General features: G+C 33.2%; 2 protein-coding genes and 1 long non-coding RNA gene across 4 annotated transcripts; 1 reads left to right on the top strand and 2 right to left on the bottom strand.

Annotated features, from left to right (window-relative positions):
- Positions 1–1230: 1230 nt before the first annotated feature.
- LOC145158483 (uncharacterized) lies at positions 1231–2138 on the bottom strand. The gene is made up of 5 exons (XR_013737275.1): positions 2038–2138; positions 1729–1795; positions 1561–1610; positions 1414–1456; positions 1231–1299 (listed from the first exon to the last, which is right to left on the bottom strand). It is a non-coding gene; the product is annotated as an uncharacterized LOC145158483 (long non-coding RNA).
- Positions 2139–4850: 2712 nt separating this feature from the next.
- On the top strand, positions 4851–7220 carry LOC145161021 (serine/threonine-protein kinase PCRK1-like). Of its 2 annotated transcripts, none has more exons than XM_079080446.1 (5): positions 4851–4990; positions 5380–5784; positions 5868–6128; positions 6219–6341; positions 6429–7220. In XM_079080446.1, the coding sequence occupies exons 2-5, from the start codon at positions 5407–5409 to the stop codon at positions 6942–6944; spliced, it is 1278 nt and encodes a 425-aa protein (XP_078936572.1). In that variant the 5' UTR covers positions 4851–4990; positions 5380–5406; the 3' UTR covers positions 6945–7220. The 2 variants fall into 2 exon arrangements, with proteins under 2 accessions (XP_078936572.1, XP_078936571.1); XM_079080445.1 differs by having other exon boundaries at positions 4857–4990; positions 5438–5784.
- Positions 7221–10592: 3372 nt separating this feature from the next.
- LOC145161020 (Pentatricopeptide repeat (PPR-like) superfamily protein) lies at positions 10593–12602 on the bottom strand. The gene has a single exon (XM_079080444.1). The coding sequence runs from the start codon at positions 12452–12454 to the stop codon at positions 10616–10618; it is 1839 nt and encodes a 612-aa protein (XP_078936570.1). The 5' UTR covers positions 12455–12602; the 3' UTR covers positions 10593–10615.
- Positions 12603–20980: the final 8378 nt, after the last annotated feature.

The following is a 20980-nucleotide window of genomic DNA, read 5'->3' as shown; positions in this document are numbered from 1 at the left end:
TTCAGCTAACAACTAGTTTTTTAACTACCAACTAGTTTTTCAGATAACAGCTAGCTTTTGAGCTAATACATCAAACATAAACTAAATAGCTTTTTAAAAAACTAGATTATAAGCTACTTTTTAGTTTACCAAACATAACAACTTAAAAAAGCTTGAAAAATAAGTTATCTTATCAGCTAGTTGTAGTGCACCAAAGACTAACTTTGTAGGAACTTTTTAAATTTTTTTCCTAATATACCCTTAATTAATTATAACTAGGAAAGTTTCCCCATGCTACGCATGGGTTGGAGTTTCTTATGTTTATTTTCAGTTTTTCTTACATCAAAATTACATCCTGTTCAATAGTTGTTTTGCCCTCCTTAAACTCATCCAAAACAGAAAACGAAGCCATGGTCATGAAGTTCAGGTCAATACCTGCTCAGGGATTACTTACACAACTCCATACGCTTTTTTTACAATTTATTATGATTTTTGCAAAATTGCATATTATTGTTATTCATTTCAGACTGGTCTGGAAAAACGACTACTTTCACCCTAGTTAGGATCAATATCAGGTCAGGGAAAAAATTAAGGGCGAAGTAGACTCAATTTCTAAGCTTTGAGAGCTTACAGATCCTAATTCCAACTTCTGATGATTTTTGTAGAAATTTTCTAAGATAGGGGCAGATTGGTCAAATTCACAAAACTTTCCACTTTTGGTTATTATGGGTTAAATGGCCTCTTAAGCCATTAAGTGACAACGAAAATGAATTATAACCTGGAAAGTTAGTCCTAATGGATAAGAAAGAACCGAAATTTTAATACAAGAACAAAGATTTCAAAAGTATCAAACTTTACCTTAATAGAAAGTTGAAGAGGGGAAAGATGCATCAATAATAGTAGGCTTGGAACATAATGCAAGGATGGGATCGTAGAGTATATTAACAATCAATACACTTTAACTTATTTAGGTCACTCTACTTTCCATGTCATTACCAGGTAATGGAAAAGTGCTGAACATTGAAACATGAGACAAAACTCAAATAGAAGGTCTAGTATGAGAGCACCATGATCATAACTTCTACCCATTGTTCTTCACAAAATACTCGAGTCTTTGTGGCCTATTACAACAAAAGAAAAGCCACAAAACAATTAGGCAGTAAAAAAAATCATACAAGACATGATACACTTAAAAAAATTATAAAGAAAATCAAAAACTATGCTTCTTTTTGACGGCTTGCAGGCAGTACCTCAAGCTTTTGAATCTGCTTCTTTTATAGTTTTATGATTTTGCCTCATCACCTTTCGTATTCTTCTATCCTATAAAAATATAACATGTCAACTCTTTTATCCATAATGTTTTTTAAAACATTAGTAAAATAAAACACAACATGTCATTTTTTGACATAACTTCAATCCAAATTCTTAGCTTACTTTTTTTTGAGGAAAAGTGGCAGTGTTATGGGCTACCATGAATCTGTACGGGTATTTAGGTTAGAGATTCTGATGCATTTAACATAAAATATAAAGAAATTTTGGATTTATAAGAATTACATCAAAAAGCAGTGTAAAGAAACATACTGTTTGAACATTTGATTCTCTTCCCATTTAGGTAGATTTTCAAGACTCTCCTGCAATTGCAAATATGAAATGAAAAGGGCCGAATAGTCAAAATTTGTATTTGCTAAATACCAAATGATCTATCAAAGACAGTGAATTGTTAATAAGAAGTGTACAATGAGAGCATACGTTTACATATGTTTTGGTGCATAGTGATGTACTTAGGCATCCCCAACAGCTACCGGTCACCCCATTCCTACAAATTGGCAATAACATTTTTTTTATGACACCCAAAAGATTAAAAGATAAATAGTTTTAAAACAACATACCAACAAAAAATAATGAAATGATCATAGCTTTAATGTAGCATACTGCATACCCACAAAAATAATGGAAAGATCGGAAATTTTAATGTGTAATTCCCACAAAAAGAATAAAAGAATAAAGGGCTAAATGCATCAAGTTCATTGCTATTTTTCTCGCCATGTTTAACATTACCTGATGGAAGATCCCATACATCTTTTATAGCTTTAAGACGGAAGAACATCAAAAGAGTCACTGCTTCTCCGATTGGCAATGATGTATGATCCATGAAAAATTAGAAATATCTTACAAAGAAAGGACAAATCAAGATGAAAATACAATGTTGTAATAGGAATATTTACTTGTTTGGAATTGAGCTAGAACCGAATTGATAAAGCACCCATTGATCCACAAATTTTCCATGTTCTTGTTTGTTGTACGGGAACCAATCACAATTTTTCATCTTTTACTAATTAGCACAAATATAAAAATAAAAAATAGACGTTTTTTTTAGTAAAAAACACATCTGTTTTTTATTTTCTTTCCCCAATCTTTTTCCCTGGTGCCCATGCCATCGTTATGTTACAAAATGTATTATAAAGTTCATTATTTTAAGGAAAAACTCAACAATTTTAATTTTCTTGAGTCGTTCCTCCATGTCCATGTCTAATACTTTTATACTCTAACATCAAATAAATTTTTTATACAATAAAACTTGAATTTAAGAATGGTACTTACACTTTCTAGCATCGTCACTGTTTACGGTTAGACTGTTTTGGCTTCTTTGGAGTACCATTTGTTCCTTGAACATTCAGTCTTGCTTGATCTTTTGGGGAATCTGGTTTTCTGGCATAAAGAAATATATAATATTCCCCCTTTAATAAATGAACTTTCAACACAATCAAAAGTGGTTATTATTTCTTAAATGAAAATAAGACTACCCAAACTCTGCTGCAATAAATTATTTTTTCTGTTGAATTGGGACATGGACAACTTCTGTAAATTCTTACTATTTGGTTTTTTGGTTTATAATGAAACATATCTTATTGTTGATACCAGATCCCATGGGGGTAGACCAACCTAAATCGATTACATGAACCAATAATGAAATATTCATTATTATCTTAAGCACCCGGTCAAGTAGTAAAAGAAGCACTTCAAATGTGTACGTGGATAAAAATTCAAAAAAATATATAAGTAGATTACAACATGATCACACTAAAGCAACATACTTTCAATCCCTCATAATCAACTGAGTTTAATCAAGAACTAATTCTGTTAAACATTTCATCTAACACATGGTATGCAAAATCGACCTAAAAATAAAGTTAGATGAAATTGCAATACATGTCCAATTCATATGTTGATTCTTCATTCCTTAACCACTGTTAGTACAAAAGAACCAATCAGTTGCAATAAACCCATATCGAATTGTCAAACTCATCATATAAACAACAAAACAAACAGAAATAATACACGAAGAAGTAATGGACTCAATTACCTATTTGCGCCGATCTGCACTGTGAAGCTTAGCTTGGATTTCCTGAATAATAGAAGGAGAAGTAGAAGCAAGGCTTCTTTTCAACTGTTGATTGTCATTCCCTTCGTCTGATGTCGGGACTACTTCTAATCGGAGGTGAGGCATCAATCGATTTACAGTTACTCCTGATGTAAACAATGATCAATTCATAAGAACCTTGGGACGAAGATGTTGCAGGGATGATGCAAAATCGGGGAAGCAGATGGTTTCTAAACCGGGGAAAATATGGAAAAAGTGAAGAAGATAACGATGAATAGTGAAATCGATGTAGAGGCGGTGGGTATGTGATTCTTTTATGGTCAATTGAGAATAGGAAGACGCCGGTAAATGGCGGTGGAGCATAATATTGGACGAGAAGAGCGGCAACATCTAATTGGACGAGGGAGGCGGAGAACGGACGAATATCTGTACCCAACGGCAAAAGCAGGAAGTATTAAAGTAATGGACGTTGAAAAGAACAATTGAAAGAAAACTTTAGGTCGAAGAAAGTAAATGTAAAGAAAGTAAGGTGGCAAATGTAGGAAAAGCAAAAAGGGAATTGTAGCTAAGGCTCCCCAGAATTAAGATTATATATAATAAACATATTTTTCTAATTGTATTTTTATGTTATTTTATATATTTCAACTAGCTTATCAACTAGTTTTACCAAACATAATTTTTTTATCAGCTAGCTTTTAGTATAACAACTAGTTTCTCAGCTATCATGTAGCTCTTTAGATAATAACTAGCTTTTTAGCCAATACACCAAACATAAACTATGTTTGGTGTGTCACAATTAGCTGATAAGTTAGTTTATTTTTCGAGTTTTTTTTAGTAGTCATGTTTGACAAACCAAAAAACAATTTATAAACTACTTTTTTAAAAAGATACTTATATTAGCTTTTGAGAAGTTTTTTAAAACTTATCAAATATACCCTTAATTAGTTTTAAAAAACATATTTTTCTAAATTGCTTTATATATTTCAGATAGATTATCAATTAATTTTGCTGTTATTTTTTATTAGCTACTCTATAAGTTAGTAACCTGCTTTTCAGATACCACGTCAAACATAAGTTACATAAATTATTGTTTTTGATATCTTTTCCGTGAAACTCTCATATATATAAAAATATACAATTTAAATTTTATGAGTCACACTTTTAATCGCAAAAGGTAAATACTAATTATGTATTGAAAAGTCATATTATTAATATAATATTTCAATAAAATAAAATAAAAAAATATATAATTTTTAAAATTTAATAATATTAATACAAAAATCTAAAATAAAATATAAGTTATAACCAAAATCTAAAATAAAACTATATTTTAACTAACAAAATTTAATAAGATTTTATTTATTTTTATATATGATTATAAGATTTATAAAAGTATGATGCCAATTGTCGTTTTTGTCTTTTTATCCACACATACGAATTTAATGAAAAAAAAAATCCAAAATTTATAGCTCTTTTATTAGTCGTTGGGGTCTTTTTGTATGCTTCATTTCTTTGGTCAAATCAAAACTTCCATCGCATCCATTTACTATTTGTTCTTCTCTTGCATCTCAGTTCTCCATTTTTGTACAACAATTACAATTTGTTCTTTACATCCTCAGCTGATAATAGGTAACTTCTTCTGTTCGATTTCTGAGTCTTCCGCTTAGCGTTCATATTTTGTGATTATTTGAATCCGAGTTCTTCGATGTTGGCGTCTTTTGTTGTATCCCTAATTTTGTAATTAGTTGAATCCAAGTTCTTCAATATATGTTTAACACTTTCAATTCATGCGATGAAGGATTACGTTAAGCCCTAACTGGCTACCTATATTCTGTTGTTATGCATAATAGAAAGGGTGAAACTGCACATCACAATTTGCTTATCATACATCAATTAGTTGCTGTAGAACTATGTTGATATCAGAATCATTTCTTGTTACTAAAAAACAAAGAAGTCTGGTTAAAATTCATGAAATACAAAAACCCTAAATTTTCGAGTTTGATTACGTCTTTTAACAGCGGAGATAGAAAATCTTGAGAGACATAATGATGTGCTTTCAGTCATCTTACTGCGCAGACAAGGATGAAGTACCGGAAACTCCAACAAATTTAAGCACGATCAGGTCTTTCGGTTCTGGATCTACAGATCGTACTGCGTCTGGATCGGATTCAAATTCCCAAACTTCCCTCGAGCCAAGAACAAAATTTAGAAAGATCAGGTATCCTAGCTTCTCAAAAAGATCAAGTATTCTCAGAGAGTTTAAATTTTCCGAGCTCAAATCCGCCACAAAGAACTTCGCCATTACCTCAAAGCTTGGAGAAGGTGGGTTCGGTGCTGTCTACACCGGCACCATTAAGAATCCTCGAGATCCAACAAAAGAGATCAATGTGGCTGTGAAGCAACTTGGCAAAAGAGGATTCCAGGTAAATTTATCCGTTTTCTTCTCATCTAATCGAGTTCTTCACGCCATTCCTGATTTCCTGATCAATCTATTCTGATGAAACAGGGACACAAGGAGTGGGTGACAGAGGTGAATGTTCTTGGGATAGTTCAGCATCCAAACCTTGTTAAATTAGTCGGATACTGTGCAGAAGATCATGAAAAAGGAATCCAACGCCTTCTTGTATATGAATATATGCCTAACAGATGTGTTGAATATCATTTGTCTTCAAGATCCGGAACAATCCTTTCATGGTTAACAAGATTAAAGATAGCTCAAGACACAGCTCGTGGATTGGCTTACCTACATGAAGGAATGGACTTCCAGGTATCCTTAATTTCTCACTTCAAAAACCTTCAATATTTAGTTATTTACAAGATCACTGATTTTGTTCTCTCTCTCTTTGTGTTTCTAAAGATTATATTCAGAGATTTCAAATCTTCAAATATCCTTGTAGACGATCAATGGAACGCTAAGCTTTCAGATTTTGGAATGGCTCGATTAGGTCCTAAAGAAGGATATTCCCATGTCACAACAGCGGTAAATAAATAATAAATTAATAAACAAATTAACTATTTATTATAAAGTGTCTAAATTTAAAAAAAAAAAAAAAAAAAATGTGATTAGGTGGTAGGGACGATGGGTTATTCGGCTCCAGAGTACATCCAAACGGGTCGACTCACATCCAAGAATGATGTATGGAGTTATGGAGTGTTTCTTTATGAACTGATAACGGGTAGGCGACCCATGGATCGAAACCGACCCGCGGGTGAGCAGAAGCTTCTAGAATGGGTGAGACCTTTTCTAGATGATAAAAACTTTCCACTAATAGTTGATAGTAGACTCGATGGAAAATACTCATTGAGATCTGCTTTAAAGTTGTCATTGATTGCAAATAAGTGTTTGTCTAGAGACCCTAAATCAAGGCCTAAAATGAGTGAGGTTTTGGAAATGATTAATCAGCTTGTAGTTGTACAATCAGAAAGTGTTCCTAGATCACCTGTTAGTGTTCCCTATGGTGGTGAAAAGACGTTTCAGGACATGGGAAATAACAACAGTAACACAACCTCCATTGATATGAAGCTTGGAGATTCTGCTTGGTTTTCTAGAATATGGACTTGGAAGCCTTTAATAAGTTGTTGATTTCTAGAATACTTTGAGGTGAAAGGGTATTCTAGACATTGTACACTTTCTTTTTGATCGAATGTATAATGCATGTAATGTGTATGTGTTGGTGTTTGTAATGTTTTTTTGATTGCATTCTGGGTTGTACCTTGATGGCTGAATGCAATGCTTAATTGTACATTCATGGATGGATTAAACAAGTGTAGTTTGATGGTGTTTATTGAACAACAAATGTCACTTGTAAATCATGTATAAAAAATAAAGTTATCCAAGGTGTATGAGCTTACTTTGTTACTCTATTAAGTCGTTAACCATGTCTTTTATGCACTTTGATTTTAGAGTAAATTACACGGATGGTCCCTATGGTTTGTGGTAATTTGCGCGTTCGGTCCCTAACTAATTTTTTTAACTCGGATCTTTCCTATAGTTTGATTTTGTTACGTTGTTGGTCCCTCGCCGACTTAAAGTGACCAATATACCCTTATCTATTAATTTAATTATTTTCTATTTTATTAACTTATTAAATAAATATGTAAAATAAAATTTTCACAAATGTGGGTCCATCACCCTGACCCATACCCCGACCCTCCCCCACCATCATCCTCCTTCTCCGGCAATATTGTCGATGATCTTCCCAGCATCTACCTTATTCATGTTACCTGCAACCTATCAATCTTCATCTTCCCAAAGCAATTCAATACATTAAGCCACAAAACAATCATGAATAGAAACTTCAAATGAACCAAAGCTTCATGAAACCTTGAACCAAAAGTTCATATGAAATCTCAAATGAACAACCTTTTGAATCTACACTACAAATTAGGAAACCCCCAATGAACTAAAACCCATAAAATTAAGCAGTTTCAAACATAGCCCAATGTGATTTCCAATTTTTTAAGAAAATTCAAACAGAGAAGGTGAGTTCGAGCAGTAACTGTGGAAGAGAAGGTGAGACCTCTGCTACATATGCAAGTCGTCACACACTTTATCGTGCGCGATTCCGCTTGACTTGATTTCAGTTTTTGGATTCTAGCCCCTTTGCAATCGCCATCTTTCCCCTGAACACTCGGCGGTGGGTTCTTGGGTTTAATTGGACGACATCATTGATGAAGCAGTGCTCGACGACTTGAATGTTTTGATCGGAATAAATTGTCGGCAGTGTCGTGTAGGTTTTGATCAGAAGAGGTGGTCAGCGACGGTGTTGCAAGTTTTGGTCGGCTGCGATGCCGATTTTAGTGGAACAGAGGAGGTGGCGCCCACGAGAAAGGAGAAGGGGGAAGGGTGTTCGATTGTTTAGGGTTTTCTAACTTTCACTGCAGTGATAATAGAGAAAATATAGGCCCCGTCTAATAAATACTAATATTATTTTACATATTTATTTAATGAGTTAATAAAATAGAAAATAATTAAAATAATAGATAAGGGTATATTGGTCATTTTAAGTCGGCGAGGGACCAACAACGTAACAAACTCAAACTATAGCGACGGTCCGAGTTAAAAAAATTAATTAGGGACCAAACGCGCAAATTACCCCAAACCATAGGGACTATCCGTGTAATTTACTCTTGATTTTATTATTGTGTTTTTATCAATGTTGACAACATTTTTCATTGCTTCTGATGTACTTGTCACTTTAGAATTACAAGATTTCTATTCATGAAATCAACTTATTAAGGTAATCATTAACATTCTTAAGATTAACAAAATCAATCTGTCAACTATAAATATCTAGTCGTGATTTTAGCGTACACAGCACTAACTTTTTAGATGTTCGTCAAAACAATAATAATAATAGAAGATAAATCTTTAAACTCATGTTAAGCTAAACGACGAAAACATATGGGAGATCATGGACTTTGGTGGAATCTAATGTCATTATCTGTCATTGAATATGATATTAGAGTGCATGACATTTTTGGTCGTAAATGGATGACATCAATTGCTTTAAAATCTGTATTTTATTGATTATATCATTTTTGAAGCTTGACCAAAGAAATAAAATTCCGTTACCTTTTCAAACTAAAACGACATAATTATCCGAATATGATGGGAAATACGGAACCAAAACTTTTGCAATTGGTTTTGGACCAAGTAAATGATTATAAGACCGTATATGAACCATATACATTTTTGTAATGTATATTACAAAATGAACCCAGATTACCTAATCTCATTTGGCCGACCAAGACTATATATATATATATATATATATATATATATATATATATATATATATATATATATATATATATATATATATATATATATATATATATATATATATATATATATATATATATATATATATATTTGCAATCGCTAAGGTAAGTGTTGGAAATAATGGATATGAAATAAACAAATTGCTGTAGAATAAATAATAAATATTTATTAAATTAATATTTTATTGTTCGTAAACCAAACAATATTTAGATAGAAAAGTTTTATTTATCTACTAAGTCCAAAAAATAAATAAAAATGTTTATACAAAAAATTCAATAAAACAGGTAGCTATAAGTCAATACCTAATTAAAGTAGTTAAATAGTTGGGTTTGTGCTTACTTGGTTAATTAATGGTTTAAAGGCTTAGCCTAAAGGATATTAAATAAACTAACCCCTAAAAAATAACTATTTATTTAAGTTTTTGAATAAATAATTTTGAAGTTTTGTTTTTCATTTGCACAATTTGTTCTTCTTCCAAAGTACTATTTTTACTTATGTTCGGAATGTCTATTTCGAAGTGTGTAACATCACTGTTTTTCAATCAAATGTTGATACATAATTATTCCCATATTAAATTAAAAAAAAGATACTTCAATAGAATTCTTTAGTAAATTAACATAATTATTTAACTAATGTCTACTAAATGATAAAATAACCCGATGTTCTTGTTGGCATTTAAATCTTACAATAGAAAAATTAAGAGTTGTTATATATTATTAACAATTTGTACAAACCAAAATTGCTGGTAGCCAAATAAATTGGTACCAAATATAGTTGGTATAATACATAGTTTGGAGAAAAAAAATATTGATATCGTAGTATGTTCACCCCTAGTTTTTATTGTCTTGGAGTTACTACTAGAAAAATAATAAGATGTGACAGATTATGATAGACGTTATTTTTATGGTAGACAAAAAAGTTTATTGTAAATATAATGTCAAGTATTAATAATTTACGAGATACATATATTGTGTCATCTTTTACAAAAATCACAAATGTAAGTCGTAAAATGTCTGTTAGAAACTTAAAAGAAAAACAATCTTAAATTAGGACGTAAGTAAAAGTTGTGGTAAATTTACGATTTTACGACAAAACAAATGTTTGTCATCTGTTATTTATATCGTGTCATAAATCAAATGGAGAGCGGTGGCATCAAGGGTGGACCATCGTTCATTTTCTTCATCAGTTGGTGATGTTGTTAGTCTCTTTGCCACTAGCCGGTGGGATATATCATTAATAACTCAATGTGGTAATATGTTCAGTTTTTAGTATTTATTCTGAAAAAGTATGAATACAAGGACGAGTAGACATTGGAGTGAATTTTATTTTTAACCACTGTATTAATTTGATCTTAACGACACTTGTACCTTTAAAATACAATACAAAAACTAGTCTTTGAGAAGAATACAAAAAAATAAGAGTTTAACTCATATTGACAAGAATGCATGAAAATAAACATATCATACTTATTAACCCTTAACACTGTGAAGACTCCCAACTAGGGAAGAGTACATGGTGTCATCAGGCAAAATACCCTCATTTTTCATTTGATCATACAACTTAAAAGCTTCTTCTGTTCTTCCTTCCTTTGATAACCCATCAATCATGGCTGTATAACTTATGACATTTCGAGTAAAACCTCTCTGAGGCATTTCATCGAACAGCTTCATGGCATTATTCACCCTCCCAGCCAAACATTCCCCATGCACTAAACAAGTGAAAGTGTAAACATCAGGCATCACACCTTTCTCTTCCATTTCACTTCTTACCCTATAAGCTTCCTTCATCAACCCTTTCTTGGAATACCCATTAATAAAAGCATTGTATGTCACAACATTTGGTCTCTCCCCTTTGCTCTCCATTTCTCTAAGTGTCCTTCTAGCTTCAATGAAATTCCCTTGCTTACAGAAAATATCAATCAATGTCGTGTAAGTTAGCATGTTTGGAGTGATTCCTGTTTCTGTCATTGTAAACAACATCGTCTTTGCTTCTTCATATCTGTTAACTCTACACAAACCTGTAGCAATTATATTGTAGGAAATGACACTAGGTTTGAACCCTTTCTTCTCCATCAAACTCTGCAACTTAATTGCATCATTCACATTTCCTTTTTTACAGTACCCATCCATTAATGTGTTGATTATAACATCATTCACATCGAGACCTTTATTTTGCATTTCAATCAATAAAACTTCAGCAGCTTTCATCTCCCCTGCTTTGCATATACCATTAAGCAACACCCCATAAGTGTGGATACTTGGAACAAGGCCTCTCTCTGTCAATTCATCAAACAACTTGAAAGCCCTTTTCATTTTCCCTAGTTTACAGTTGCAACTTATCATTGAAGTGTAAACATAAACATCAGCCACTATACCCTTCTCATGCATTTCATCAAACACCTTCTCTGCTTCCTGAATGTTGTCCAACATGGTGTAAAATTCTATTAAAAGGGTATAAGTTGCCACGGAGAAAGAAACTCCTTGCGTTTTCATTGAATCAAGAGTCGTTTCTACTTCCCTAAATTCTGATTTCTTTAAATGGGCATTGATCAAAGCGTTATATGTATTCGCATTAGGTTTAACCCCTTTCGTAATCATTTCCTCCATCAATTCTCTTGCCTTTATAGTCTTCCCAAGCTTACACATTGCAGAGATCGCCATTGTCATAGAATAAACGGTTATCCCAACTCCCGAATCAACCATTTTATTAAAGAAGTCTGACAATAAATCGAACTTGTTGCACCTATTCGCTGCAAGCAGAAAAACCATACAGGACCTATCATCTATCTTACTGAACCCGTTACTTTTCATGTAATCAAAAACCTCCAAACTCTCTTCAAACTTCTCATTGTCGGAGTAAACACGGAACAAAGTATCAAACAACTTCCCGAGAACAACCTTACTGACTCCATAACTACAATTCTCGTTCACGAAAGACGTGATTTTTTTAATAGGTTGTTGGATATGATTGTTGATGGCTAATTGGTTCAAGATATCCTTAGCTAGTGCGAAATCTTTAGATTTGTAAAGGCGACAAGAAAGTGATATGTATGGTTCGATAAGATTCAATCTGTTGGGTTGGAGGGAATTGAAGAAACTGAAGCAAGATTGAGGTGGAAGGTGTGTGTTTGAGAGGACGAGGGTTATGATTTTGGGGTTCAGAGAAGCTGGAGGAAACTGAGAAGTTTGACAAGTTTGAAGGGATTTGGAGATGAGATTGGCGATTCGTTCATCAGGGTTTACTAGAGTGGAAGGGGGGACTTTGGGAATGCTTTTGGTGAATGCTGCTAACAGGGATTTATTCGGCATGTTTAGGGTTGTGAGACCTTGATTTATGATGCTTTGTAGTTTGTAGCTGGCAAATCGCAACAAACATTTATAAAATTAAAGACAAAATTACATAAACGGTGTTTATGGTTGTGTATACTGTATATCGTTTGCAAAAAATCATAGGTTCGGTTCCTCGTTACAACTTTGATATGAAGTTACCATTTTGCTTCTGATTAAATTTTTAATTAAAGTTAATAAAAAACCAATTATAATTTAAAATAGAAAAGTTATACTAAAGCTAGCCGGCTAGCCCCCGATCCCTCTTTCCGTCAACTCTCACTCCCGATTAGCTTCATCTTTCCCATCTCTCCGTCCTCTATTATGGTTTTAATAGTCGGCCACCTTCTATCGCTCCTCCCTCTGCCTTGTCATTTTTGTCTCCATTGTTGCCTCCATCGAAATCGACCACCAATAGAAAAGTAGCCAAAAAAAGAATGCACCCTTTCTCTATATTATCCTTTATCACCGGGTATGGTCTTTCTCAACCTCTGGCTGATAAGTTCCACCGTCTATTCTAGTAGTGGCAATTTATGATACCACACACAACGAAATTAGAACGAAATCGAATTTTAAATTCGTGTTCGTATCAAGTGTAAAAACACACGACGTCATGTCGGGTTGTATGCATGTTCAAAATTTGACACGAAATTGAAACATTATTAACTTGTGTGTCGTATTCATCGTGTTTTGTATGATTAAATGTAAAATAAATAACTTAAAGGTTCGTTTTATTTTATTTTTTTTCGTGTATGAGGTGTTGATCGTTTTTAACGTGTTTTTAATTGGGTCGAATTTGTGTTAGTAAGAAAATACGAGGTCATATCGTGTTGTAAAAGACGATATGATTTTCTAATTTGACACTCCTTGTCTACTTCCTTCTCCTATTTTCCTTCCTCAGTTCTACTGACAACTACACTAACCCTATCTTTTTCCTTCTGTCATATCTATCACTACTCACTCCCCCGTGATGTGTCTTAATAGCTACACCTAATTTTACCTACTATCTAACTAACTATTCGACTAAAGTCAGTATACCTTTTCGCAAATAGTGTAGCACAAAAAGTCGAGTATCGATCTCAGTGAACGGTTTTAGTTATTTAATCTAATTGCTACTAAATTAACCTAAATTTCTAAACAAAAGTTTAAAATGGTTTTATCTGATTTTGCAAGTTCAGACAAACTTAATTACTCAACTATAAAATTCAATCAATGACTAAAATCACTTCTATTTAGTTCGAATCCACTTTTCCTCAATGGTTAGCTATTAATTATGGATAATTCAAGTTGGTTACCAATTAATCTATTATTAGTAATTTAGTTCCAAATATACTAATGTTTAACTAATTCATGTAGAACTATGTATGGTCACACATAATTTAACACATAATCAATTATTAATTATGATTGTAGCTATGTAAGATTGATTAAACAAACACAATTGTAGTAACAAAATATGTTCTCCAACACAGCTAAAATTTAATACTTTAATTACTTAACTAAGATTGGTTCGATCTTAGCTCTAATAATCTAATGGTCACTAAATTACTAGGTAATCAAATTCATGCAGGTTAACGTTCACTAAATTACTAAGTATTAAATTTTAGCATGCTAGGTATAAACAATCAAACACAAGCTTAATACCAACAAGAAAAATCCATAATAAAATAACTAAACCATGAGTTCAAGCTTCATCTAGCTAAACATAAACATCTAGATTCAGCTACTCATAGTAACAATAAAAAACACAATCTTCATTAATAAGAACATAGTAATTGTACCAAATTAAGAACAAAGTTATGATCTTTAACTTCTCCTCCTTTCTTGGATGTTATCACTAATTCTCTGCCTTATTTTTCTCTGAAAATCGACTTTTGAACTCTTTATTCTCTCCAGCCAACCTCCTTAATTCGTAAATACCAAGGATATATATAGTTTCGTGGTTTTTGAACTCCACGTCGTGGACTAGAGATTCACGTCGTGAATTTGAATGTATCCTTATCGGGCAAGGATTCTGACTTCACGTGTACTCATCTTCTAGAATCGCCCATGCCACGTCGTGTAAATTAAGCCCACAACGTGAATTTAGTTTTTTCATGGGATTTTCTTTTCTTTAATTCTTTAAGCCTCCAAAGTTCCATTACTTGTCGCTTTTGGTACTTGTTCTTCAAGATTGCTCCTTCTGGTTGCAAAATACAATTTAATCTTATAAGTACCACTTATCTTTGCAAATAACCAAAATATTAATCAAAATGTATTAAAATATTGCCTAAAGATGTGTATAAATATGGCAATATCACCCCGCCTATCTCTGTAAACTCGACACTTTCATCGATGATTCTAATCAAGTTAAGTTCTTAAATTTGCATGTGTTAATAACATGAGATGCACCAATTTCATGTATTACTCTTTTTTCTTGATCAAGACTTTATAGAATGTCGTCAAGGGTAAGGTTAAGGTTAAGGTTAGTGTGTTGTCTATTCTAATGTTATGCATTGTCTTCTGCACTAAATAAAATTTAAATGTAAAAAACACTACTTTTATATATTATAAAGATGCACAAGTGTATATAATCAAAATAACTCTTTGATTAAATAAGGAAATATAACTCAAAAACATTTACATTTGCTTTCTCTTTTTTAAATCCTAAAACTCGACTAAGACATTGTATTTATAGACTTCTAATAACCGACTTGCTATTAGACTACAATTAGGATTCATGTCCAACTTGCCATCTTTACGATTACTTGGTCTCCAAGTCCTCATCGACTTAGGACTCCAACAGTCACCCCCGAATCTCTAAGTCCTTCTAGAGAATTCTTCAACCCGATCCGTATTTAAAATACGGGCTCATCGTTATCGTCACATTCCGAAAAATCACATTTTTGTAATTTTTGGAGTCGTTCCGGACATTCAGAGGCAAAGTGACCCGGTTTGTCACACCGAAAAGAAATCACCTTAGATCGGTCTTTTTCCCTATTTTTTCGATTTTTGTCACAACAATTACAATTTTTGCAATTGGTGGAATTAGGTTGAATTAAATCAGAATTGGACTTGTGGTGATTGGGCTTACCCCTTTGTGATACTCGATTACATGATTTAGGCCCACTTGACCCGCCAGACCCATTAAACCCTCCTGATCCACTAAATCCTCTTGATCCATGATTACCAGTCGACGCCTCTTTTCCCTTTGTCGATCTTTCCTTTGCTCCACCAGACAAGCCATCACCACCACCTGAACCACTGCCGCCACTTCTCGATGACCACAGAACCTTCGGTTCTTCTCCTCCGTCATCACCCTCTTCCCTAATCCTTCCTTCATAAGCTTTAAGCCTTCCCATAACATCTTCAAATCCAACCGATTTGAGATCCAAGACTTGTTCAAAAGAAGCAACTATGTGGATGAAATTTCTGGGCAAAGCTTTTAGAAATTTCTTAACCAATTTGGATTCTTCGATCACTTCTCCTAAAGCAGTCGATTTTGAGGCGATTCCCGACAATTTCCCGCTAAAAGCATCGATAGATTCAGTCTCCTGCATCTTCAGTCTATCGAAATAAGCCATTAGGGTCTGGAGTCGGGCCTCCTTCACTCAATCAACCCCAATGTGTCAAGCCTTGATTGCATCCCACATGGATTTTGAAGAATTGACTTCTCCAATATGGATAATCAAACTTTCCGACAATGCTTGATAGAGCAGACCTAACGCAAGGCAGTCCATCTCTTCGGTTATTGCGGTTCCTGGATCAATCATGCTCCAAGCTTTGTGATGTTGGATTAGGTGTCTAAGCCCATAACTATAATTGGTATGTACTTGACCCGAGAGTAGCATGGTCCATTTGGGTTGCATATCACCACGACAATTTGATAGGATGGACTTTTGAGAAGAGGTTAGTTAAGATTTATTAATATATTATAAGTTCTAATATATTAATATGAAATCATATGATTTAATTAGTATTGATCTAGAATTAATTTGGAATTAATTTAGTGATCAAAAGAGACTAATTAAATTAATGGGGACTAATTGTGTAAATTAGTTATATATATGTTTTGGGCTTATGATACATGATGGACTAAGTTTATGGAAGAATCCATAAAGAGTTAGCCCACTTGAATCATGGATCATGGATAATAAGCCCAAGAGTATGGATTAGGGTTTACCCATGACTCTTGGATTCCTAACATATATATATATATATATATATATATATATATATATATATATATAGAGCACCCCATAGCTAAAATCGCCAACCTAATGTTCTAATAGTTCATGGAGACGATTTCTAGTGCAAGAATACTCTCTCAAAAGTCATCCTTTGTCCAAGGTGTGTTGTGAACCATTTGAGGTGCAACATTTGGGGCACTAAGTTCTTAAAGGCCAAAACTACAAGCTACAAAAAAAAGAGGTAATTCTATAACTCATTTTTATGTTGTTTATGTCAATTGTATGCTAGTTGTAGGCTTAATGCTTTGGAAAAAATATTGCATGTATAATTAGAGAAAACATAGATCCAAAGCATTTAGGGTTGTATGTGTACCATAGGATGTTGTAGTATACTAAAACCCAACAGTGGTATCAGAGCCATGTGTTGTTTTCTGTTATATTGATGCAAATGTTTGATTTTCAAAGTTGAAAAAAAAACATGAAGTTTGTCAAATTTTAAGATAATTACTTGATATTATTAAAAACTAATTATTTGTAAAATTTGAGTCATTTTACTACAAGAGTTGAATTAGGTCAATTTATTAAAAGATAGAATGATATGATTATTTTATTTGTTTTAAAAGTTTGATCTAAATGTTTTTAAGGAGTTACAAATTTTGTTATAAAATTTTGGAACTCAGAAGTCTTTTTTAAAAGTTATGATCTTAAGAGTTTTGAAACTTCCATAAGTTATGGATGTGAAAAGTCTCATTCATTAACTCTTTAAGTTGCGAATTTCAAGAGTCTTCAAAGGTTACAAAAATTGTTATTAATGGCTTTGAAGAGTTTCATAACTTGCCCTCAAGTTATGGAACTTGGAAAGTCTCTTTTATGGAATTCTAAAAGTTTTCAAGAGATTACAAAACTTGCCCTCAAGTTTTGGAATTTGAAAAGTTTTTTTTATGAGACATTGAATTCTAAAAGTAAAGTTATTTGAAAAGTTTTCAAAAGTGTAACTCATGGGTTCATAACTTAATAATAAATTAAATAGTTTTAATTTTGTTTTAGCATCTTGATGTTTTGAATAATTCATATTACATCTTTATGAACTTTATTAATAGTTAATTAAAGTGTTTAATTAAAAGAGAATTATTAATTTCATAATCACATGGTTTAAGTTTAATTAAATTAAGAGTATAGTTTAATTAATAGATTAAACCACTTAGTATTTTAAAAGTTTAAAATACACCCTTATACTATTATAATATTAAAAGTTTAATATATTATATGTATAAGACAAGTCAGTCTTACCGTTAGTAGGCCTGAAGCCGGTCTATAAGGGGGATATAAGGTTACTGCCTATAAAATGACAGTTTAATGGGTGTCCACTCTCACTCACCGCTTCCTTGACTGGTGGAGAGTCGTTAGCCGAACGGGTAGGATAGGACATTAATTCTCATTAAAAGTATAATGAAAATACCAAGTAACTAAACACTTATAAATTTCCAATCTTAGTTACTTAGGAAAAATGTGAATTTGGTGCTAACTCATGAAATTGTACTTTGCACCTTGCCAAGTCGTTAGTGGAGCGTGTGTATTTAACCGACACACTAACTTGGACTAACAAGGGTGGAAAAGGGTAGCTCGATGTTTGTCATAGATCAATGGAGCGTGTGTGGTTAACCGACACATTGATTAGGTGATAAATGACATCGAGAGTACCAAGTTAATTTGCATGGTTATTCACACGTTTGTTTGTGATCCTTGGCATCCCAGTCACGAACTTGAAGGGCACAATCGAGATTTAAACATGCCATTGAAAAGTTCAATGAATCTCAAAAGATCTAGGAATTTCAATTCATTTAAAACTTAATAATCAATTTCGTTTTTCATGGTGGAAATTGGTAAATCGTCATTTACCCACCTTCAAATATTTTGCAATTGGATTACGACATCCCTCTTCCGAATTGTAAAATATTGTGTTGGGTCCTAGCCTTAATATATTCAGTTTGGATGTTATATTAAGGACTTAAATCAACTAACATGAATTTCTCCCAAATAGATGTCTAGTTCTGACAACTATGGTCTTTCCGAATCTTATGGAAAAAGTTTTCCTCTTGAAGATGATGTTCCACGATTGGATCGTGGAAGTGGAAATCATACTTCACTTCCTCCACATCCTCCAGTTATTCTCCCTAACCCACAAGTTCAAAGACTTGAAAAGTTCAAGGTCACTCAAGCCTTATTGGCAAGCAAACATAAAGATGGAAAGTCTATATGTGCTCACATCTTGGAGATGAAGTTGCATATTGACAGGCTGGGAGAGTTGGGTGTCGAAGTCTGGAGGAAGTTGGCAGTTGACTGGGTTCTTCAATCACTTCCTGAGTCATATAGCGGGTTCATTAAGGACTACTATATGACAGACAACGACATGACCCTTATTGATCTAACCTATTTGCTTGTTGCTGCTGAATCATCAATGATTTGGAGCACTGGTAAAGAAAATTTGATTGGAAGATCTACTTCCCAAGTTTCCATGGAAAACTGTGTCCAGAAATGATTTCTTCTCCTAGGAGAGAGAAATTGGCTAAAGTCAAAAAGTTTGAACTTAAGAGAAAGGCTGGTTCTGGAATTGTTTCATGTGCCGATGCGAAAGAAGCCATTTGTTTCTATTGCCAAGAAAAGGGACATTGGAAGCGAAGCTTCCCTGACTACCTGAGAGATCTAAGAGATGGTAAAGTCAAAATGTTTGACTCTACTTCAGGTAATTCCACTATCTAACTCTATTAAGTTCTTATTTGAAGATTCTTAATACATGATGTAATGTAATTACATTTTGATGTTTTGTAGAATTGAAGAAAAGAAAGGAAGCTTAAAGGAAGAGTAAGCTGATTCTGATCGCGAAGAAATGGATTTTGATCGCATTGTTCGATGATCAGAATTTTGAGTCTCCTTACAATGGCATTTGTGAAAATTATTGTTAATATGTTTCCATTGATAGCAATATTGGAAAATGGATTTGATTCTTTCGTTGGTGGTAGAGTCAAAATTTACCAAATAAGGAAAGATTCTCATCACCCAAGTTTCAATTGGATAGGAACTCGGAATCATGCAACTTGTATTGTGTGATGAATGAGAACTTCATCTTTGGGAAATTAAGACTAATTCTTTGTTCACATGTATATGTGAGTCAAGTGAAGGACTAGGGGATCGGGTACACTTGGTTGTGCGCTGATCAGGTCTACCACAAAGAACGATAAGACTATTCGTTATGATTTACTAAAGTTTAGTAAATATGGTTATGCTTACAAGATTAAGTGTAATTCTGAATCATTGAAAAAGTTTCAATGTCGGGCAGAACGAATGGGAAGAATCAAATTAGACAGAAAGATAAAAGTTTCTCCAATCTGAAAAGATGAGAGAGTACTTTAGTATCGTGTTTTATGATCACCTCAATGATTATGGAAAACCATATCACAATTGATCCTCTAAGGATATATTAGTGCATTTGTATGGCTAAGAAGAGGAATCGTGAATTGTTGAAATGGTTAAATCAAGAAGATGAGTCATACTTCTTTTCAAAACAAGTCTTAGAGTGATACTCCAAGATTGTGCCTTGAGTGACATAATCTTAAGAAGGTTTATAACACTTATCAAATGTAGAGTAAAATGTTTTCTACTCTTGTACATTTGAAATTCGTAAGTTTTGATGAAGTGTAGAATCAAGTATGAATCAAATCAGATTTATATGAATATAGATTGAACACACGATATAAATATGATCTGGTTTCAGCTCTATTATGCTTTCACTGTTACAGAGAGTATGTAGACAAGTTCATCCAAAGACTCTTATCTAACTCTAAGTAATGTCCCTATTTATAGGAAACATGAAAGCACACAAAAAATTACAAGGACTAAACAGTATGCTTCGTTACATAAATTCCTTGTAAAATAAACTTATGACTTCGACATATTACAACAGGTCTTCGACCCTTACATTCTCCCCCTTTGTAATAATGTCGACCATCTTCAGTTCAAAAGAATCTGTATAGCATACAGCATCACCCTTCGGATTTTAGAGTACCAAGAAATAATCTTCTTCAACTCTTTCTTGTCCCCTTCGTTATTCTTCTTGCAGCTATTCATACGAACAATAAAGTTCGTATACTGGGACGTTGTGTATCTCTCCACTTCGCAAGCTTGGAATTAGAATCTCTTGGCTTTTCCATTTTTGTCTTTCCCTGCGAAGACCATGCCAAAAGGCTTCAAGCATTATTCCCCATCAGCATACTTCTTTAACTCAGGTTGAGTTTTCGTTGGTTCCATGGGTACTTTTACTTCCAACCCCTTCGCAGTTGCT

Source organism: Lactuca virosa, chromosome 2 (assembly GCF_052849685.1).
Source record: "Lactuca virosa cultivar CGN04683 chromosome 2, Lactuca_virosa_CGN04683_v6, whole genome shotgun sequence".
Classification (NCBI taxonomy): domain Eukaryota; kingdom Viridiplantae; phylum Streptophyta; class Magnoliopsida; order Asterales; family Asteraceae; genus Lactuca; species Lactuca virosa.
This window is presented reverse-complemented; position numbering and strand designations above follow the sequence as displayed.

Excerpts from the sequence above, each read along its gene's own strand:
- LOC145161021 (XM_079080445.1), top strand. The coding sequence starts at position 4,861 with ATGCTTCATTTCTTTGGTCAAATCAAAACTTCCATCGCATCCATTTAC. Across the intron at positions 5,785-5,867 it reads TTGGCAAAAGAGGATTCCAG|GGACACAAGGAGTGGGTGAC; the intron begins GTAAATTTATCC and ends CTGATGAAACAG. Across the intron at positions 6,129-6,218 it reads ATGAAGGAATGGACTTCCAG|ATTATATTCAGAGATTTCAA; the intron begins GTATCCTTAATT and ends GTGTTTCTAAAG.
- LOC145161020 (XM_079080444.1), bottom strand. The coding sequence starts at position 12,454 with ATGCCGAATAAATCCCTGTTAGCAGCATTCACCAAAAGCATTCCCAAA.